We start from the raw sequence: 23771 nt of genomic DNA on the forward strand, positions 1-23771 counted from the left end.
CTATTTAGTAATTCTTCAACTTGATTCTGGATTTCTTTTTGCTCTATTTGATTGTGCCTATATGGGGCTTTGCAAGGTGGTTGTGTGCCAGGTATTAGATCAATCTTATGGTCTTCTGGACGTGATGGAGGTAAACCTGGTGGTAGGTCTTCTGCAAAACAATCCTTAAAATATGCGAGAAATTCCTTATGCCTAGGGTGCATATGATTTTCCTTTGCATGCAATTCATTCACCCAAATGAGATATGATTTAGTATTCTTGCGTAGTGCACGTTTTGCTTGAGTATGCGAAAGCAATGGAAAAATATGAGATGCATCCATACCAAATAATGTAATAGATTTTCCTTGAAAATTAATATTCATTGTGTGTGTGGAATAATCTATATTGGGATTATGTTGGTGTCTCCATGGCATTCCTAGAATAATGTCGCTTGACTGTAATGGGACAACTAAGAAATTTCTTCTTTCAATGTATGGACCAATTTGAATTTCTAAATCTTGAACTTCTTGTGTGCCATTGTACCTAGTGCCTAAAAATGCAGCTTTTATGAGATAGTGTGTAGGTACTGTATGCAATTTCAATTCCTTTACCAATTTTGCTGAAATAAAGTCATGGATACTACCGTCATCATGCAATATAGTTCTTTCTTTTCCATGCACCATACATTTCATAGTCAACAATGAATGTGAAGTAGGCATACCTGGTAAAGTGTCGGAAGTAGTAGTAATATCATCCTCTTCTTCAGTGAAATCTGGCATATCCTCATGCTCTTCTTCGTCCATGGCTCCAAGGTAGTTGATATGTGCTGATGGCTTCTTTGAATGACAATTTGCTGCGAGATGCCCTGGTTGGTGACACTTATAGCATACTATTGGCTTAGCTTTGGTCACATTATTTGCAATGGCTGGGAGTCTGGGTATATTTGGATTTGCTTGTGGAATAGGCTTAGAATTTGAATTGACAGTGGATGGTAATGCAGGTGGTTTAGGCCAATTCTTGCGGAAAGATGGTGATGAGAAACGACCTGGATTAAACCTTCTGAAATTGGAATTGAATTGTTTAGATCCATAATTACCGTTGGCTTGGAATGGCTGTGGTCGTCGATCTCTTCCGCGTAACTTATCTTCAGTGTCGTGAGCTAAGGAGATGGCGTCTTCAAGGGTAGCAGGCTTGAACATATTTACTTCAGTGTAGTAATGTCCAAGAAGTCCAGACATATACTTCCGCTTATGTATCATGTCTGGTACGTCTTCAAGCATGCGTAGCTGTAGGAGTGCATTCCAAAAACGCTCTGTATACTGTGGAATAGGCTCACGATCTCGCTGTTGAAGTAAATTCCATTGCTTGATAGCCTTCTCATGAAATTGCGGTGGAAGGAAATTTTGCATGAACTTCTTCTTGAAATCTTCCCATGTAGCAGGACATTCTATGCTCTTGCGGACTACGGTCCACCAAAGTGATGCTCTGTCTATCAGATGATTAGTAACACACTTGATTTTATCTTTTTCGGGATAAGTTTCCTCATGGAAATAGTCATCAAACTGGCTAATGAATGATAAAACAGTCTTTCCTTCTCTTATGCCATTGAAAGTGCGAAACTTGAAACTTCGTTTACTTATCTTGGATTCCTTGCGAATGGTTTGTGCTTCAAGGGTGGCGTCGATGGTATGGCGAATCAAATCTTCAGCTTGAGGTTCTTCTTTATCGGTGGACGCTCTTTGTAGCTTTGTCAATTGCGCTTGCAAGGCTTACCTAGCTCTTCGCTCTTCTTCCAATTGCAGCATGATAAGATCCAGCTTTTGTTCCATGGTAGGCTCGGGTAGATCGTCTTCAGCCATAGGATCATCCATATGTGGGGTAGTCATCCTGTAAAACTCAACAAACCTTTCTCACTCAAAATCAGTTAGCGGGATGAGCATAGCTCAAATTTGGGGTTACAAGGCTATGTGTTTTTGGGTATTTCTTCTTCAATTTTCAGAAATTCTGCAATATTTCTGTCTCCGTTTGCTGAAAGTACTTCAACGAACTTGTAGATAGGTAGAACAGCTTGCTGCGAACAACTTTCCAGTTCAGAGTTTTTGCATACGAACAAGTCTTCTATGAGTTTTAAGCACGAGTCAGTTCTGATTTAGTCTGACTTGCAGAGTTGCAGACTTAGCAGACTTGTAGAGTTGTTGACTTGCTGGACTTAGGCAGACTTGCAGAACTTGATTAGAGTCGACTTACGGAACTTGACTTCAGAAGTGCGAGACCCAGAGTTTGCGAACTTGTCAGATCTGTGTAACTTGCAGAAAGTTGTGTGACTTAGCTTAATGAATTAAGCTTAAGCTTAATAAGCTTAGTGACTAAAGCTTATTAAGGGGGAAGAGTCGTCAGTAATCGGCGCAGATCGTGGAGTACAAAAATATGTGTTTGATGATGTCGCGCGAATTTCGGACATCCTCAGAGACCACGTCGAATAATCGTGAAGCTATTAAGCTTCTTGTTAAGCTTATAAGCTTAGTAATTAAGCTTTGAAAAAGATAAATTATAAATTTCCTCACTGTTTCTTCACGACTTGATGAAGGAGATGTATGAGTGGTCCTCCGCCTGCAGAGCTTGGTCCTTCGCGATCTGACAGTGGAAACAGAGGTTCTTGATCGCCAAAAGTCTGCTTGTATTGACGGTTCGCGAAGAGATTGACTGTAGAGCCCGTTTGTTCCTAGAGCTCCGTCTTCGCCCGAGATTGGTAGCAATTGGAAGCTCTTGATCTCTGCTCCGCTCTGATACCACTGGTGGGCAGATCGGTCGTAGATAGCTCACGTGGTGAATCCCGGAAGGTCCCCAAGAACAAAGTACTCTACCTTTTTGCACAAAAAACCATGTAAAAGCATGCACGACAAGAGGCAAGAGACAAATTGGGTTCAATCTCCCCCATGCCTTGTGTGAGCGTTTCACAAAGCATGTATTTTATGTATATTTCCAATCTTCATGCTCAATAATAGCCCAATTACAAAAATATGACAAGCTTTTTAGCTTTTGAGTTTGCTTTCTACAAAAATAGGAAAATAAAGCTAATGGACGGTGCCCATAGAGTCTGGCACGCCCAATCTCAATGTCCAAATAGAAATAACATATCCAGGCGCATAAGCGCATACAAAATAATAATAAATAATCGATGTCTCAATAGACATAACAAAATATAGGCGTGGCGCCTATCAAAATCTAGTCCAAGAGTCGAAAATCCGCTAGACTCCAATGCTTTCCTCCGCCACTGCTGCTATCTCTACACATCAACTGAAGCATTCACAATCGTTAGTAAAATAATACAATTAAACCGACAAAAGTGAATACCTAGCAGTCTTCAGCTACATAAATAAATCAACTGGTTAGAAATAAATCCTAACCTTAATTTATTACGAGTGCGCACTCTAAACTCATAAACGTTTATTAATTTAATATGCATTTTGCGGAATCACCCGCTATGGAATCACCCATGTACACACTAAATTAATGAAACGCTCGAAAAGGACAGGCGTCCCCATCAACTTCTCGCACAAAGAATCCTCTTTGTGTATGAGCCCCGGTCATCTAAGTTTACGGAATCCACCGTAAAACCTCACGGAATCCACCGTGGAATATGCCTCCTGGCATCATATAAATGCAAACGTATTGGTCCTCTAAATGTGCTTATTCCCCTGCATTGCTGAGCTAGCTATCTTTACAGGCCACATTGAAATGAATGATTATGCATATAAATACCAATGACATGCTATCAGTTCATGTAAAGCCACATGTTGTTGATGATGATACAAACATTGTGGATGCGAGTTTATTTGTAGTGCTCTAATCTTCCAACCAACCTGGGTATTGAATTTTGTCCTCATAGCACATGTCCATTCGCAGGTCATAGTGGTGGTTTATACAGATGGCCATAAACATGTAGACTCAGTTTTAAGGGATGCACTTGCATTGTGCACGATCATTGCGAGCTTATATTGGAAAAACATGCTCTCTATACACTATGATGATGAAGAGGATGAGTATGATTCTATCCATTATGATGCCAATTCAACTATCCGATTCAAGGTATGGACTATACTCCTATATATGCATTTGTATTCCTAATGGTCAGGGCAATGCAAGGTGTGATCATGGAAAGACATGCAACATTTCCCCTATCTAATTTTTAATGTGAAGCCATAGTCACTCGATTAGTGAAATTTTCATGTTCATGTTGTGAGAGGGGACAATGCATGTTTTATAGAGGTATTCCACTTCCCAATATCATTATTCATGCATCTAGCTCAATTAATGCACGATGAGCTTAAGCAAGAGAGATTCCCTACTAGCAACTGAGAGGTATTTGTGGGAGGCTTGTCTCTGTAGAAAAGATGGTTGCTAGTGTTGTGTTGCATTTGGCTAGTAGCTACGAGTAGTGCAGGTAGTCCGTTCACTACATGTAGAAAGCATAAAATTGGTGAGACATGGAGAAGCATGTGGAAAAGAAGACATTTGAAGATGTGAAATGCACACAGTGGTACACAAAGCGCTATACCTCAGATATTGATGGTTTGATAAGGTAAAAAAGAGGCATGCCAATAACTACTGACAATTAGGAACCGTGAGCAAATAGCATTACAAGCATTCCATTTTATCTGCAAAGGTTACCAAAGGAGTCGGAGTGGATTGTGATCAATGATTCGAGAGGTTGCATTGAAGCTGTGGTAGGTGCAGGTAGGGGTTTCACTACATATGACTATCAAAAGATGGGTGAAAGGGAGAAGGAGAATGCAAAGGAGCACTGTTGTTCGACATCTCAAATGAACAAGGATGAAAATAGAATTACGATTTGCACCCAAATGGAGTGATGATGCTTACTAGGGAAAAATGCATAGGCTATAGTGAGTTCAATTCTATCTTGGGCAATGCTCACTATGGCAATGGAGGAGTCTATTTGAAGGCTTGTTCACCAAAACTAGATACAAAGGTGCAAGCCAAATTGGAGGACAAAGATGGAGATGTGAGCCTTGATAGGAGGAGGAGGATGCACACCACAATGCAAACAAAGGAGGAGGAGGCGACAAGTGAGAAACATCACTAAATGGAGGAGGAGGAGGCAGCGAGGTCGTAGTCCTTGGCTTTGAAAGCCAGGAGAAGGCAGGGAGGTAGCTGCAGCACCATGCACCCCTAAGATAGGCCCAAAATGCCATGCGTGTATGAGGAGCCAAATTAGAGGACAAAGATGGAAACGTGAGCCTTGCTAGGAGGAGGAGGATGCACACGACAATGCAAAACAGAGGAGGAGGAGGAGGCAACAATTGGGAGAGACATCGCTAAATGGAGGGGGCGACAATAATTGGGAGACATCGCTAAATGAAGGAGGAGGAGGCAGCGAGGTCCCAGTCCTTGGCTTTTAAAGCCAGGAGAAGGCAGTGAGGTCCCATTCCTTAGCTTTTAAAGCTAGGAGAAGGCAGGGAGGCAGTTGTAGCATCGTTACGTGCATCGTTGAGATAGCCCCAAAATGCCATGCATATGAGGAGCTATGCGGATCAATGCCAAGTTGGGAGAAGGTCTTGGCTTGGAACCTGTAAGGGTATGGGCTTGTAGCTATATCATGGCGTTGGAGTTAGAAACACCTATATAGGGAGTAGTAGTGACTCTGAGCTCTGCTTGGTTTCCACTCTACGTGTGATTCCCTATACTTAGTGGTGAACCCTCACATGTGTGGCGTCATGAGGGTGTAGTCTTGAGATGTACCTCAATGTTGTATCTTTCGATATCATGAATACAAAGATTCTTTATTGATATATTTTGTGTACCATTTTGTTGTGCCTTTTTGTGCTTCATGGCATGTTATGACTTAAAGTCCTGTGAAGGTCCATAAGTGTCGAGAACAGCTCCCAAGGCATGAGAAACAGAAGATTCGGTAGGGAGGGAGTTGCGACCCTGGTTGGGAACGAGGGCCTAGTGGGAACAGGTCCCTAGATTCCAAGTGCGTACGATATGAGGGAATCTGCGGGTTGAGGGGTCGTGACAAGAGGAAAGTAGATTTCTGGCTCCGTGTGCGCCGTGGTGTTTAGGCGCTTCAGCAGATTGTAGACGCTGTGTTTGAATCAGGCAATGGAGAACATGAGCCCAACACATCCCCATGGCCACGGCCACGGAGACCACCATCATCACCATGACCAGGGCGACGACCATGCGCACAGTCACGATCACCTACATAGCCACCATGACGGGCATGAGCACGATGATCATCACCACCATCATGAGTACTGTCTGCGTCCTTCTGATTAACTGAATGCGTCTTTTTTCCTGGATTGCAAGATTGAAGCATAAAGGCTGCTTGCTTTACAGAGATATGGATGCAGAGGGGTATTGGAGGGGCCAGGATGGCAAATTGTATCATTCTCATGATGGATTGGCTCCGCACACTCACGAACCTCTGGAGTCACCTGGATTCTTCTCAAGGAGAGCCCAGCGTCTCAATCGTGACTTTAGAGAGCGAGCTTTTACCGTTGGCATCGGGGGCCCGGTTGGAAGCGGGTCAGCTCGACAGCCGTTTGTGTGGTCCTTTTCTGAGTACTTTGAACAACGGGTTATTTATGGCCTTCTGCTGTTTTCTTGCAGGAAAACTGCACTCATGCTTGCCTTGTGTATCGCGTTGCGAGACAAGTACAGTATTGCAGCAGTGAGTGATGCCGATCTGCGTGTTTATGACTGTGCCCTGTGTTCAAGAATGCGCACAAAGCAATAATTGGAGTCCAAATATCTTCAAAACCACCCACCACCGCCCCCAAACCCCCCTACAAAAAACAAAAAACACCCGGCAAAAACATTCATTAATTGGCTTAAGGAAATATTCGGCTCAAACGGTCTTAGAGCGACACCTGTGGAGATTGAGATCCATGGTCCTTTTCTCTGAGATGTGAAAAAGGTTGTATTTTGGACGAATTGCAGCACAAGATTTTAGTTATCAGATATATCAGCTGCGGTGAAGCTCAAAGGATTGTTGCACAGGCATGCTATTGTATGCTAGATGTGCTGGGCGTCACTTGATCTCTGAGGGTCTCCGGCCTTTGCTATCTTTATATACGATCATGTTTATCTACTCTTAGAAACAATTTACCTTGACCGTATTAAAAGAACAGGGTAAAGAGGGGTGTAGAAGTACTAGCACCATTCCTATCTACGCCTGCTTATGATTAATTTTTTGCAGGTAACAAATGATATTTTTACGAGGGAAGATGGAGAATTCCTAGTGAAGCATGGCGCCCTTGCTCCTGAGAGGATAAGAGCTATAGAAACTGGTGGCTGTCCTCATGCAGCTGTTCGAGAAGATATAAGTATAAACCTTGGCCCATTGGAGGATCTATCCAGGACCTTTTCAGCAGATATTTTGCTTTGCGAATCAGGAGGAGGTAAGGGCCTTTTTCATTCTCCCCACCCTACCCTTGCGGAGCAGAGACAGGCTAATTGCTGCAGATTCCCCTATTTCTTAACGATGATCAAATGTCTACTCTGAATTGCTCGACTTCTTCTTCTGATAAAGTGAAAAGGTCTCTGGGGGTTGTCTTGGTCTTGGTGTATACATGCATGGGAATATGGGCTTTAAATGGTGTGTTAGGTGCATGAGAACATGGAGGTAAAATCTGTTATTTTTTTAATTTAGCTTCTACAAGTTTGGGACATAGTATAGGATTGGCCTTAAGGGGGGCAGGAGTGGAAATTGAGATGCCTAGGCAAAGACTGCAAGAGTCACTGTTTAAAAGGGTGTGTTGGAGGGTTGTTCTTCAGTAGGACACCAGAATATTTTTCTTCTTTTATGATCTTTCTTGTGCTTATGGTTTGCTATTATCTATGTTGGGCTGTGTTTTCTTTCATTCTTAGCCAGACAGGATGAACACTCAGCCCCTTCATTGTTTTTGTTGTTGTTGGGAGGGCTGTTCCTGCTATTCATGGTCTTTCCTTAGCTTTCTTGCATCCGACAAAACAACCTCAACTTCCATGAAGATTCTATATTGTCTTTTTACGCTGGACTAGTAGGTGCACAATGCACCTAGAAGCCACTCCCATCATTACACATGACGAAAACACATTTTGATAGCGGGATTATGCAACTGTCATCTCGTGCGTGGCACTTTAGGGAGTGGCAAAGCCTTGGATACTATAGCCCACCCCCTTTTCTAGCTATGTACTCTCCCAGGCCCCCTTGGATTCTAGCCAGAGCCCTTGTTGATTGTTTGACTCTTCTTGGATCCCTCTCTTCTCCCACACTCCTCTCTCATTTGCAAAAGGTGCTACTCTCCTCCATGCTTCCATACCAAATCAGCAACCATTTGCCATCCTCATCTCCCTCTCCTAAGCATCACTTGGATCTTGATTCTTGGTGGTGAAGCTCTAACTCTCTCCTCTTCGCTCCACCCCCTCTCTTTTCAAGCATTAATCTATGAAGGCTTCTCTCACCCCCTCTCTCTCACTCTTCCTCTTTCAAGTTTCCCCCAACCCTCTCCCTTTCTTTAAAGAGTGAAGCCTCTCTCGGGGGGGGGGCAGGGGGAGGCTATATATGTGTTAAGCTACTTACCGCTGGGGTTCAAGAGACAAGACAGGAGAGGTGGAAGAATCAAGATAAAATAAAAAGACATTGAATACACTTTTGAAGAAAACTCTATACATTGTAGTAGCACATACAGGTTACAAACTCTGCATCCAAGGTGATGGCTCAAACAAAACTTTGTCAAGACAATAGCTTGACCACACTATGCAGCCCATAATCTAGACTCTATTTCATTAGTAAAACTCTTCTAGTTTAATACCTAAGCAACAGGTATCTCTTCATGCATTTGTTTTTGTGTAGGCCCTAAGCCTGGCCGCAACTTGTTTTGGCCATAACTTTGTTATAGGCATGAATTAATTAATTAATACTAGTTTAGGGGCTAATAAATGTGGAGGAATATTTGGATGACAAATTGGCCTAGCCTATTTAATTGTTGGTTGGTGAAATTATTTTTCTAAGCAAGAATTAATAATCAAATAATTTTTCAGAATTTTAATTCTGAAAGTTTATCTAATTGGGCTAAACTTGCTAAAAAATGCAATTAGAAGGTTGTGACTTCGCAAAACCTTCTCATGCAAGTGAGGGAAAGGTTGCATGACGCTGGTTGAGTCTCATTTCACCATTGTGGAGGTTAGGAGAGGAGGGAAGACAGCTGTTGCTACAAGTTTCCAGCCATTGATGATTTGCCAGTGAAAGAGCTGCCCCCAGCTGATCAAGTGGCCATTCAAGGCAGGTGACAGTCCCTATAGGCTGTCTACAGGCAGGTGACAGCAAATTTAGGGCCCACAAGGGTAGGTGCCTTTTAAAGAGCTTCCCAGCTGATCAGGAGGCCATTTGAGGCAGGTGACAGTCCCTATAGGCTGTCTATAGGCATGTGACAGCAAATTTGGGGCCCACAAGGGGAGGTGACTGCATGTGGGGCTCTTGTTGATAGTGGGCTGTAGTCAATTAGCCATTCACAACAGGGCAGCATTAAATTTCAGCCAATTTTGGCAATGAAACTCTGAAATTTCTCTCTCTCGAGCTTCCTCTCTATTCTCTCAGCCAATTCATAGCTTCCCTCAAGAGATCCTAACCAAATTCGGTCCCAAGAGGGTGCAATTGAAGAATTTTCATTGCCAAACCCTAAGTAACAACAACAATTAAGGTTCACCAACCACCTTGGGAAGAGCACTCAGAATTTAGGGCCTAGTACTTGAAATTCAACAGCTGAAATTTGGGGATTTCAGAGAATCTCATAAGGCTAGCTAGCCAACATTAAGTTTGGGGTAGAATTTGTCATGCAAGGAATAGATTGAAGGCCTTGACTAAGCTTTGCCCCAAAGGACTTGGGCTGTAGATATAAATTTATTTGTGTGTGGGTTTCCCATCTTCAATCCACAATCATCTTTATCAAAGCGTTCTCTCATGTTGTATTATGACTTGAACAGCACATGAAACTGTAAATGTCAATCACATCTTGTTGTAAAGATGTTTGCACAAAGCTAATGGTGATAAGGCTTGTAGAGAAAAAAAAAATGCAAGCTTGTACTGTTGACAAAGCTGTCGGAGAAGCTATTGTTGAGAAAGCTTGTGTAAAACTTGTTTCCTTTTTTCTTTTTTGCATTAGAATTCTGACAAAATATTTGATGTGAGTGACAATCGAAATTCATGTGAAGGATGGTGTGCCCACTCCAGTTTACAGCTACAGCATTTGTTGTTCAGTTTCCTTATTATGATTCAATTAAAGACCTACTTGTTTCACATGTTCCTTAGAGATGTATGCTTATCAACTTGACTTATGATATGATCTGGCTGTACTAAGGCTTCACTTTCTGTTTATTGTTGGTAACTCGTGCCTATGGTGGTATATCATCCCTTGCTTGGGGCGGCTGTAGATATTTGACTAGGCTGTTGGGAATAAAGGCCCTCGTGCCTTTTAAATGTGCTTGGGTGTGAACACACCCTTAGCACTTGTACTTTCACACACACACACACACACACACACACACACACACACACACACATATATATATATATATATATATATATATATCTAAAAAACCTAAAATGGTACACTCGTCATCGTACCCAAGAATCATGCTCACTCTCGCTCTCAATCTCTCTCTGTTGCTAACAACGTCTGACTATCTCGATCTTGGTGCTCCCAGTCACTACAAATTGGTATCAGAGCTTTGGCTAAGGCGTTTGTGCTCCTCAGAGTCCGTGCGAGACATCTCTAGTATTTCGCTTGCTCGAAATCATCAGGCTGTTACTCATCTCGGGCGCGTGTGTGTGTTGCGTTGTCAGTCGACAATCCAGAAACCCTGACAGGTTGTTTCTTAACCAGGTGATAGCAGGTGTTGACCTAGCAGGCAGGCGACAGCAGGCGTGAAGCAGAAGGGTGTTGCGTGACAGAAATGACCTGCGTGATGGGGCTGCACGAAGGACACTACGGATGGGAGACGGGAGCCAGGTGTCAGACAACGACCAGTGGGCGACTTCAGCCAGGCGCAAGCGGGACGAGCGGGGCTCACGGGTCCAAGTGACGAGTCAACGGCTTGTCACTCATCATCCATTTTTTTTTTCCTTTAAAACTTTTTTGAAATTCCTCTTCCCCTACTGAAGGTTCATGCATAGAGGCACAACTTCCAATTTTCGTGCAATCTAAGCCGAGAAATTTGGGGCTTCTCCAGACTAAGTAATGTTCATGCAAAATTGAGGCATCTGTGTCAGAAATTGCAGACATTGTGTGCATTTCAATTGGGGATTTCGCCAAAACTATTGAAATTTTTCTCATTTGAGTGAAATTTCTCAACATTGGACCCATAAAATTTGGAGCTTTTACTGTATTGGTGAAATTCTGTTTAGCTAAGTCAAATTGGATGACATTGGTGCACATCTCGACTCGATAAATTTGGGGCTTTTTCAAAATTTTGTGAAATTTTGCTAATTTTACCCGTTTTATGCTTTCGAGAATATGTATTAATCCAATTGGGATAGATTGGTCAGTGAAATTTGGGGGTTTTGCTGAAATTGCTCTATTTTGGCAAAATTGGCCTATTCTATGCATGTTAGAGACAATGCTGATATATGGTTGATGCTTTGAGCATAAACATTTTGGGGCTTTTTACCGTGCGTGTCAAGTTTTATGCCTGTGGGTACATGTACAACAGAAATTGCAGCTAACATTTGGGACTTCTCATGTAATGTGATGCATTTGCCCTTGGAACAGCTGTAGTTAGTTGTGGAATGTTGTAGCACATGGTTTGGTGCTTCTGAAAATTTACTTACAGATCTGAAATTTCTGCTTCTACATGGTCATTTATTGCTGGTTGGCACTTGTTTGTACCTTGGTCACTTGTGTGACAGTTTAGGCCTGCATTTGCTGAATTTTTTGGTCACATTTGGGCTGAAAATCATGGCTGGCAGCACTGACAGCAGTAATGGACATAAAGAAGCTTGAAGAAGCACATAACTTTGCAGTTTGGCAAAACGAGTGCTACAATATCCTATTGCAAAAGAAGCAGGCAAAGCCGATTAATACTAAAGGGGAAAAACCCGCAGATATGGAATAGGACGATTGGGATGAGTTAAATGAGCTTGCACTCTCAACCATCAAGCTATCGATTTTTGATACCTTGCCATTTAACATTGAAGGTTTGGATTTTGCATATGCTACTTGGACTCGATTGGAAGAACTGTATACATAGAAGAGTGCCGCAAGCAAAGTGTAGGCTGAAAAAGCTTATGGATTTGCGTACGAAAGAGGGTATAGCAATGTCTAATCACTTGAGTGAGTTTAACTCCATTTTCAGTTAGCTGGTTGCCTTGAAGTTCTTGATTGATGAAGAATGTAAGGCTATGTTCTTGCTTTGCACTCTTCCAGAGCTATGAGAAATTCTAATGTGATTCTTTTGTATACTGATGTAGAGAGTACTCTACTCATGGAAGAAATGAATCGGTAGAACAATGCATCCAGTAAGTCTTCTAGTGCTTTGTATACTAGGGGCAGATCACAGCAGAAAGGCAAATCTGATGGCAAGGGATACACTAAATCACGTGGCAAAGATGTTGAATGCCATCATTGTGGCAAGAGGGGTCACTTTAAACGTGACTGCTACAAATGGAAAAAAGAGAAAGGAAAGAGCAAGAAGACAAATGATAGCAAGGAAGAGAAGAAAGAGGGTCAACCTAAGAAGAGCAGGGTCAAAATTGAAGAGGTTAATGTAGTCACTCATGACAGTGACAGTGAGAATGACGTACTCTTTGTCTCTTCACACTTTGATGCACATGCTTTACTTGCAGATACAGATGATGACATGCATACTTGGATTCTCGATTCGGGTGCTTCCTTTCATGTCACCCCTCATCGTGAGTGGTTCTCTGCCTATACAAGGGGTCGACATGGTGTTGCCCATCTTGGGGACAACTACGCATGTGACATTGCAAGTATTGGCAGTGTGCAGTTGCAGTTTCAGCATGGTTCTGTCTTCACACTTCAACATGTATGGCATGTACCTTAGCTCAAGAAGAGCTTGATTAGCACTGGGTAGCTAGATAATGATGGATTTCATACCACCTTTGGTGATGGGAAATTGAAGATCTTTAAGGGATCTAGAGTGATTGCTAGAGGTTGTAAAAGTGATACATTGTATCCTCTCCATGTATCTAGTGTGAGTGATCATGTTGTTGCCGTGACTGAGCAGCCAAGTGTTTCTTTGTGGCATGGCCGGTTGGGACACATGAGTCAAACTGGAATGAAATGCTTTCTCATTTGGGTTACTTTCCTTGTCTTCGTTATGTTGATTTTGAGCATTGTGTTTATGGTAAACCTACACAGACGTCTCATAAAAAGTCTCTTTCGCTGAAATCTTCTCCTCTAAAGTTAGTACATTCCGATGTATGTCAGATACTAGAATTATCTTTAGGGGGAAAGAAATATTTTGTTACCTTTGTTGATAATGCTACATGAAAGGTATGGGTTTACCCTATTCGTAGCAAGGATGAAGTGCTTGAAAAATTTAAAAAATTCTTGGTATTGGTTGAAAATCAGACTGATAAGATACTTAAGTGTCTTTGCTCTGACAATGGTGGGGAATATGTGTCCAAGGCCTTTCAGGCATTTTGTGACAGCAAAGAGATAAAGAGGGAGCTCATTGCCCTTCATAATCCAATCCAAAATGAATTTGCAAAGTGTATGAATCGAACCATACAGGATAAGGTCCATACGATGCTGTTTCATGTTGCATTACTCCATGGTTTTTGGGCAGAGGCTGTTATGACAGCCGTACACTTGATTAATCGGTCACCAAACAGGTCGTTGGGGGGGGGGGGGGGAGTTTCCCAAGAAGCATGGTCGGGCAAGCCACCTTCATATGCTCACCTGAAAGTGTTTGGTTGTGAGGCTTTTGTGCACATTCGTAAAGAAAAATGTAGCAAACTTGAGCCAAAGTCCTGTAAATGCATTTTCCTAGGATATGGCGACGAGGGTAAAATGGGGTATAGATTATGGGATCCCGAGAAAAGGAAAGTAGTATGCAGCAATGATGTTATATTCCAGGAAGATCGCATGTATAAACAACCTGAAAAGACTAAGGAGGTCCGTAGGGTTGTATTTCGAGAAGAAATACCTTTTGGACAGCAAAGTGTGGCCATTGTACAACAGCAAATACGTGTTGTAAATAAACCTGTAAATGCAGAAAATAATGCTGGAAATGATCAGCCAGCTATTGCCCATGATAATGAGTCACTACATGTGCAGGAACAGCCATGACAATAAGCTATTAATGTTGATTTGCAGGCTGAAATGCCAGGACAGCAAGCTGAAAATGCTTAACAGCCAGTAAACAATGATCATTGGGTTAGGAGATCATTTAGGGCTGCTAGACAACCTAATAGATTCATTCTTGGTGCAAACAATGTGGCTGACTTTATTATGTTGACAGACTACGGTGAATTGTCTTGCTTCAAGGAAGCAATGGACAGACATGACATCAAGAAATGGTGTAAAGCCATGTTGTCAGAAATGGAATCTCTTGAGAAAAATGGCACTTGGGACTTGGTGCAGTTGCCTAAAGTGCAGAAAACACTTCCATGTAAATGGCTTAGGGGGGTCACTCATGAATATATGTATATATAACGTGAGTTCAAAATAATGGGTTTTTAAAACACCATTTTTATACATTTTTTACCTACAGAAGGGTGTCATATAAAGGGGCTACTTACAGATTGAATAGAAAAGGGTTGTGTTTTATTCAAGAAAAATTTACAGATTAGGATATTTATAAATAGGCCATGAACGCACGTTATATAGAGAATATACTACCCGAGGTAAATGGGTTTACAAGATGAAGGTCACTTCTGGTTCCTCACCAAAGTAAAAGCAAGATTGGTTGCGAAGGAGTACAAGCAGGAACACGGAATTGACTTTGATGAGATCTTCTCTCGTGTAGTCAAGATGACTACATTGAGAACCATTTTGGGCTTGGTTGCAGCTGAAGATATGGAGCTCACACAGATGGATGTAAAGATTGTATTCTTACATGGTGATCTGCATGAAGACATATATATGCAGCAGCGTGAAGGGTTTGTTGAAAAAGGGAAAGAGAAGATGGTATGTAAACTCAAAAGGAGTTTGTATAGACTGAAACAAGCACCAAGAGAATGGTTTCATAAGTTTGATACATTTATGCAGTCTCAAGATTTCCATAGAAGTCAAATGGATCACTACATGTACACCAAGAAGGCAGCAAATCGCAGCTTGATTATCTTGGTTCTGTATGTTGATGACATGCTGATTGCTGATAGGGATACTCATGCCTTGGACTCACTAAAGTAAAGTCTTCATGGCAGCTTTGACATGAAGGATCTTGGTGATGCAAATCACATTCTTGGCATGTGAATAATCAGAGATAGGTCAAAAGGATTACTCTTATCTATCTCAGCAGAGTATATCTCCAAGGTTTTGCAGCGTTTCAATATGGAGGGGGGGAAAACAATTGGGGTTCCATTGCCTCCATATGTAAAACTCAGTGCAAAGGACAGCTCTACATTTGATGATGAGACTATTGAAATGGCCAAGATACCATACGCTTCAGCTATTGGCAGGTTGATGTATGATATGGTTGCTACACGTCCTGACATTGCCTTTGCAGTGGGAGTGGTTAGTAGATACATGACAAACCTTGGTGAAAAGCATTGGGAAGCAGTGAAAGGTATTATGAGATACCTCAAAGGCACAAAGGAGTTGTGCATCTGCTTTGGAAAGTAGAAGGCATGTGTCATTGGCTTTACGGATGCAGACTACGCTAGTCATGCGGATTACAGAAAGTCCACTTTTGGGTATGTGTTTACCTTCACAGGAGGAGCAGTCTTCTGGATCTCCACGCTACAAAAGTGTGTAGAGGCAGAGTTTGTGGCTGCCATTGAGGCATGCAAGGAGGCTTTATGGCTTTCATGTCTGGTGGGAGAGCTTGGCATTACAAGAGTTACATGTTCTCCATTGTGATAGTCAGAGTGCTATCATGCTAGTACGGAATCCCATCTTTCATGCAAAGACGAAGCACATACAGGTGAAGTATCACTTCATTAGAGATGTACTTGACAGCAAGAGCATTGAGCTTGTCAAAGTGCATACAGATGATAATCCTACAGACCTCACGAAGGGTCTTCTAGTAGAGCGGTTTGCTCATTGCCGACAGATGATGGGAGTTGGATAGATATATGTATTTCAGCTTTGTACATACCTAGACTTAGTTGATTCTTTTTTCCTCTTAAGGCACATTGCCTTTAGGTGGGAGGCTGTTGGGAATAAAGGCCCTCGTGCCTTTTAAATGTGCTCGGGTGTGAACACACCCTTAGCACTTGTACTTTCATATATATATATATATATATATATATCTATCTAAAAAACCTGAAGTGGTACACTCGTCATTGTACCCAAGAATCATGCTCACTCACTCTCGGTCTCTCTCTGCTACTAAGCCACTGACTGTCTCAATCCTCACGCTCCCAGTCACTACATAGGCATAGAAAAAGCTTGCTCCTCTACATGCCTATAGCATACATTACATGCCCTAAAATGTGCATTACATGCACTATTTGTCTGTATGGTCATTGCAGACTGCATACTGATATGGAGAAGACCTCTAACAGCTGTGGTTTGGCTGTACTAAGCTTCACTTCCTTTGTATAGCTCTTATGCTGGTAAGTACTGCACATTGATTGAAGCACCTGAATAAAGCCTGTAAATACTTGACCAGGCTTAGAAGGCTAGCTCCTTGACAATGACCTGCACCTCAATATTGGTATTTGCCTTTGGCTCCCTACAATTCTTTAATTTGCACTGATATGTTAATGGTATTATGGTGACATGCACTATAAGCCCTGGTTGTCCGCATCATGAGTTTTTTGCAATACTTTATACTACTGAGCCATTTGATGCTTATGTATTAGACATTTTCGCAGCAGCCATGATTAGTTCAGTCACCTGCTATATACATACCATCAAAACTCCTAGACACCATTTGCTCATGTATTAGACATTTTTGCAGCAGCCATGATTAGTTCAGTCACCTGTCATATACATATCATCAAAAACTCCTAGACACCAGTTTCTAGTTTGCCTTCTCATCCATCTAGATTCTGCCCATACGGGCATAAAGATCATATTGAAGTTGCCAGTTTCTGACTGGCTGGTTCCTTCAGTTCTGGTTTCAGGTCTTCGGCCAACGTAGTAGTTTGAACCAAATTTTCAGGAGCAATGGATACTCAGCAGGCGGGATGACAAAGTAGCTGTCATTGTAGGAGCAAGAGATTCAACTCATAGAGGGTTCTCAAGTTTCAAGTGCTTGTTTTATTGTGTGGAATGTTTATTGAGCCAATTATGTCTGTCTCTAGGAGTTGTTTTCTCTTAGCAACTTGGTCATACATGTTTGAGTAACTCCTCTCTCTCTTTCTTTCACTGTCTCACATATGCACACATGCAATGCATGTGTTCCTGTTCTGCTCATATTTAAAAGCTTTTTATGCAGACAATCTGGCTGCCAATTTCAGCAGAGAGCTTGCAGACTATATCATATATATCATAGATGTTGCCGGAGGTGATAAGATTCCTCGCAAAGGAGGACCAGGAATTACACAGGCTGATCTTCTGGTGACATTTTGGTCTTTCAAACTGCCATGATTATCTGTATTGCATCATTGAGCACTCATCATGTTGATTCTTGGAATGTGATGTGGTTTCATTATTGCAGGTGATCAATAAGACTGATCTAGCAGATGCTGTGGGTGCTAATTTGGAAGTGATGGAACGGGATGCTCTCAAAATGCGAGATGATGGCCCTTTTGTATTTGCCCAGGTTTGTTGCTGACATGCTTACAATGCTGTGGGATATCAAATTCATCTGGCATTGCTTATCTTCCTTTACTTTGCATCATTGTACAAGATGTGTGTGTACATGCATAATACAGTACTTCAAGATGTTTGTGTCAACTTTTACCTAGTGAGTCTCTTTACATTTGGATATTAATGGACATGGGAAACAGGTTAAGCATGGTGTTGGATTGGATGAGATCGTAGGCCATGTTCTAGAAGCATGGAAAGAAGCAACAGGAGAGAAACAAACTTGATGCTCTTGAAGATTACCGCATGATGCTTGTGGCCATCTGATTATAACTTTGACACCCTATGTCGTAAAGTCAGAATGCTTGACTGGTGAGAATTTTACTCAGGAAAGGAAATAAAAATTCATGGTGTACTCTTCTGGCTTTGTATATCAATCCTAGGCATGCTCTCCTAAACTTTCCCATTTTTAGTTTTTGGACTAAAATGAGGAGGTGCTGTCTAATGCTTGTCTTCTACAAGGATTGGGTTGTCTTTGTTGTGCAGCTATTGGGCTACAAATTAAAAATCTGTGTGTGCAAACATTTCTGTAACTCCAGATCTTTGAAGTAATTCTGCTTTCTAGAAATTATAGAAAGGACACTCTAGATGTGAGACCCTTTCATCTGCATCTAAAAGAAGTGGAACCACAAAACAATAATGATGAGAGGCCATATACAAAATGTGGGAGCATTAGTGAACCATTTTTGTTTGGTCAATCATCCCAAGCTTTAAAGATCTAGACATAAATGCAATTTATATTTCAATCAACTCATGGCTATTGTAAGGCTTGTCATATCCAAAAGGCGACATAAATTGTTTCCATCACAGAGAGTAAGGCTTTACGAAGCTTACATGCAAGGCATTGTGGACTTCTCCATAAGTTGAGGCTATATCTTGTAAATAATGTTCTTTATTTTCTCTATCACTTTGAATGGTCCAAAGAATTGACTTGGCAACTTGAGAAATGATGAGGTTTGAATGGACCCTATTTTATGAGATTTCAGCAAAACATATGAATGCCCAACCTGCCTTTGCTTTTTTGAGCATTTACGACAACTCATGCAATCAGGCACGATCCTTTTTTCCTTGCTTATCCCTATAGAAAGGAGCCAAAGGTCCTCTGAATCTCCTTCTAGGTTGTGCTGCTAAAGCTAAACACTAAAGCCATGCATACAATCACAGTTGCCAAAATTGTTTCAATATGAATAATTTACCAGCAGACCTCAAGGGGATATTGCACCACTTCTCCAAATACTTGAATGTTCTTGCTGATGGCCATTCTACCTTTTGTTTCATTGTGATTACCTTGCCATAAGGACATCCAAATACTTGAAGGTATGGCCAGGTTGAAAATTGTTTACACACTTCTAATAGGGCCGGCATTGATTGTTGCTCCATTGCCACTACATTTGAATTATCATTTGCAAATAATTACCTATAAAATTGTGGCTATTGAGAAGGCCCTCAATCTTTCCGTTCATAAAAGTGTGTTGCATGTACCACTCCATAAGAACTTAAAAGCCATTTTATTAGCTATAACTTTGGAAACCACATTTACCTTGGGGTCTCCATTAAGACATCTTCTCACCATCCAAAGACCTTTGAATCAGCTTGATTAGGCCCTTGTCGATTCCTTTAGAACTCCCCAATCCAACTTGACACCATCAAGTAAGTTGTAAGTTGGAGAAGCAACTTGTAGGAGCATCACCTAGGATTTTCCAAATTTCCATCATCTAGTTTTTAGTAGCCTCAACTTTACCTAGTTCCTTATCTCTAATGTAATCTTCGAATTCTTTGAAGAGTTATCCAAGAATCTGATCATTGGTATCCTTCCCTAGACACACTAACAAAGTTTCTTGACATCTTACCATGTTTCTTGGTAAGATATGCAATCCCTTTCATACAACTCATCCTAACATCCTTCATTGAGTTGTGTTCTCCTATTGAGACTCAAAGTCATCTCTTTGTAGAAGGGCTTTCTCTTTTAAAAAAGAGGTATTGAAATAGAATGATAGTAAGCCACTCATGGAATTGCCACTTGAGATAATCTTGAAACTACACTCTAGGAGGTATGATCCAAAGAGACCACATTTAACATCAATATCTTGCAATCCTAGGGCATCCACCACCCTCAATGATTTGAGGTATATACATCGATCCTATTGCCTTCCATGTCTCCCTTGCATGTTTATTGTGCCAAGTGAAGGGGGGCTTCTTACTAAATTGAAGACCAATGTCAAATCTTGTGATTCATGTGCCATCTCTAGGTTTTCCCATGCTTCCCTATCTTGCAACATTATTTTTGTATGAAATGAGATCAGTCTCCTTCATGAGGGGTCATGTTCTAATCCCCTAATAGCATAGTATTGTTGTTTCCTAGTAAGTCCCTTATCTCTTTCCAAAGGTGGGCTCTATCAACAAAAACATTTGAATTGTAGATTGAGATAACCATGGAGCTTTTCTCTCCCATTTAATCTTGCTTGTGAATCCACTTTCACCTTCTCTCTTCCATAGCCCTTCTAATTTGTGCTTCTCACTCACCAACATCATTGTTCTCCCTCTTTTCCTTCTAAAGTAGTCCCCATAAGAGAGAGAGAGAGAGAGAGAGAGAGAGAGAGAGAGAGAGAGGCCTCTACTTATTGCTCTTTTCTTCTTCTTCTTTTTCTTCTATCGTACCACATAGAGCTTTTCTACACTTAGCAACATTAGAGGCAAATTTTGAATGTGGATCGATGACTTGAGAGTTGGAATGCGAGACCATCGACCTTTCTTTTCGCATGTAGACTACAATGAGAAATATAAAATTGGTGAGTCTTGGGATTGAGTGGAGAGGCATGATTGGTTTGGAGTGAAAGTATGAGTCGATTATGTGAGAGATAATGTAAAACTAGCAAGGAGTAAGGAAACTCTTGAAAGAATAAGAGTCCATTAGCATCCCATTTGTTGCATGAAAGTCCAACATTTTTTGATTTTGTTGCAAGGACCAAGGCGGAATCCTCTCTTTGTGGTTGCTCTTACTTTCACCATGTGTAGGAATAGGAGGCCATTAGTGTTCTTTCCAAAGTATTGAATCTTTGTTAGAGAAAACATTGCATATCCAAAACAAGGATGGCTAGTTTAGAGATCACCCATTATTTTGGAATAGGAGGTTGAGATTTTCCAAAAGAATTGAGCCCTTATCTTGGCAACAAAACCAAATTGTTAGGCTGAGCGCACAACAATTAAGATGAAACTGAACACGTGCAAATATTTAAAAGACTAATCTACAATCTTATGTTAAGCTAAGTGTGCAAAATACATCCATTATCCTTGCTTGCTTACATGCATTGTGGAACTTGATTTCGTGTAGAGCATAAGTGGAAGCATAAGAAATTGGATTTCATAGACTTTTCATATTTATGAATCTTTCATTATGGCTTTAAATAATTGTACATGTAATAGGTTTGTGGAACATCTTGCTTGCCTAATATTATTAGAGCGCATTGATGCTTGTTTATGCCCACAAGTAGGAGTGCCTTCTAATCACCTCAACCACTAATGTTTTAGCCATAAAACTCATTACTATATGCTTTTGAAGTTGGAAACACCTATTAATGTTTTCAAACATTGTGGTCCTTAAATTGAGTGTCTTCTTGATCACCTCGATTGGACCCTAACATTACATCACATAGTAGTTTTGAATCCATAGTTCTCAAAATGTTACACTTTTGTAGGTAATACACATTACATGGCACAGCGTCTACGAAATAAGAACTACACACAACATATCCATTGGAAGCATTGCTTGATTTGTTTGAGCAATAACTCTGGGCCTTTAGAGATCACCTCTGCTATATCTTGACATCACCTTGAGTGATGGTTTTGAGGCCAATTTTTTTTCTAAAAAGATATAAATATTTATAATATCATGATCATTTATGTTGAATATCTATTGCTTAAATTGTGTAATTGTAATCATGGTTCCCTTTACATTAATGGCATAGGGTTTTGTCCACTTTACATTAATTATATGATTGTGATTCCATGATAATCAAGAGTAAATCTAAATTCAAATAATAAAAAAGCTTGGTGCTTCAAAGTTTCTCTCATCTTTTTCCTTTCTTTGTCTTGTTCCTCTCTCTCTTTCTGTGTGTGTGTGTGTGTGTGTGTGCTCTGTGGATAATTATGAGTAAATCTAAATTCATATCACGAAAAAGGGTGGTGCTTCAAAGTTTCCTCTCATCTTTTTTCTTCTTTTAGCTTGTTCTCTCTCTCTCTCTCTCTCTCTCTCTCTCTCTCTCTCTCTCTCTCTCTCTCTCTCTCTCTCTCTCTCTCTCTCTCTCTCTCTCTCTCTCTCTCTCTCTCTCTCTCTTTGCTGTGGATATAGAAATATGACCTTTAATAAGGTGACCAAGATTGTAGATCGCTTCTATATCAATGTTTAATTCATTTCAAAATGATAAATAATGGATCCCTATTGGTATTAGCAAAGGTAGCTAGGATCACCAAGTAGGTAAGACGTGTGAAAAGACAAAGGCATGAGAGATCATTTATCTATGCTTGGAAGGGTAGAATAAAAAACTTTAGACTTGGAGCAAACAAGAATAGTGTAAAAGAGATTCTAGTACAATATGTGTTTATACATAGAGAGTTACATTTGAAACTTGTAACCTCAAACCTTCCAATACATAGACCTAATTGTAAGTATTCGATCCTTAATGCTTATCTTCTCTTGATTGATGTTTCGTATGGTTCCATTCGAAAAGAAATGTACAAAGGTAGGAACAAAACATAGCTTGCAGAGAATGGGGTATTATATTACAATCATTCTTATGTTGCCTCCCCCACAACATTGCCAATGGGGTGTAATATTCCTCCTTTGCTCACGTTTTCAAGCTTTGAATGGCCTTTGCATTTGTAATTAATCTCTAGCTAGGTAAATTGCTATCTTCTTGATGAGGGCTCCAAAATCAACATCAATGAGTAGATATTTTAAGTTATTTATGGAAATTTGTATCATTGCATCGATAAGCAATGTTAGCTCATTAATTCTTTGAAGCTAGCCCATGGAAACACCAAAATGTTAGTTTAATGATTCAAATCCTCCCTCATCATTTGAACTTTTGCTACTTATAAAATATTTTAGATTTTTTTATTTTTAATATATATGTGCAAAAAGATTGATTGAAATGCTTGAGAAAATGCCTCCAATGCCTTCTAATCATCTTGCACAGATGGAGTATGGACAAGTTGTTATAAGTTCTTAATCAAAACATGTTAAGATAGTTCCATACAATGGCACATTAAGAATTTTGTATGTTTTTTCATGTGTAAGAGGAATTGGCTCAAGAATATTAGAAAACCTATATCTTAGACTTCTTAAAATGATTATATCCATATCCATGAGAGTCAATCCATGTGCACGAGTAGAAAAAATGTAGGCAGCTTGGAAAAACTCAATCAAAAAATTCTGTTGTCTCCTAGATGCAATCAAGAGCTATCCTTGTCCATCTCATACCAATGAGGTTATTTATCATAGATGCAAACTCTTCGAAAATGGCAGCATTGGAACTGCAAGGTTGAGGTCTTTCATTGCCTTTCTTGTTTTCTTGAGGCATCTCACACCTTGGGAAAACTTTTTCTTTGGTTTGCTTGGCATAGGAAGTTTGACTGGCTTTGAGGCTTGATGAATCTTATGAAAAAGTTGTATAGAATCATACTTTGCCTTCCTAATAGTTGCTTTTGTCCTTGCAATGCCACAATTGATTTACAAGATAAAAATGATTGAATTTTGTAAAACATCAATTTGTACTATAGTCTCTTAAGAAATGAGAAATACCAAGGAAAAAGAGCAATGCAAGCAATGAAAATCACATTTTGTAAGAC

At 40.6% G+C, this 23771-nt stretch overlaps 1 protein-coding gene across 1 annotated transcript; it reads left to right on the forward strand.

The window, feature by feature from the left end:
• The first annotated feature begins 5943 nt into the window (after positions 1 to 5943).
• On the forward strand, positions 5944 to 18511 carry LOC148025440 (urease accessory protein G-like). Its single transcript, XM_087692564.1, has 7 exons — positions 5944 to 6254; positions 6340 to 6528; positions 6613 to 6673; positions 7202 to 7403; positions 17554 to 17675; positions 17776 to 17880; positions 18068 to 18511. The coding sequence occupies exons 1-7, from the start codon at positions 6103 to 6105 to the stop codon at positions 18149 to 18151; spliced, it is 915 nt and encodes a 304-aa protein (XP_087548690.1). The 5' UTR covers positions 5944 to 6102; the 3' UTR covers positions 18152 to 18511.
• Positions 18512 to 23771: the final 5260 nt, after the last annotated feature.

This window comes from Lygodium microphyllum, chromosome 14 (assembly GCF_053477565.2).
Source record: "Lygodium microphyllum isolate KBCC chromosome 14, Lygodium_microphyllum_v1.1.10, whole genome shotgun sequence".
Taxonomy (NCBI): Eukaryota; Viridiplantae; Streptophyta; class Polypodiopsida; order Schizaeales; family Lygodiaceae; genus Lygodium; species Lygodium microphyllum.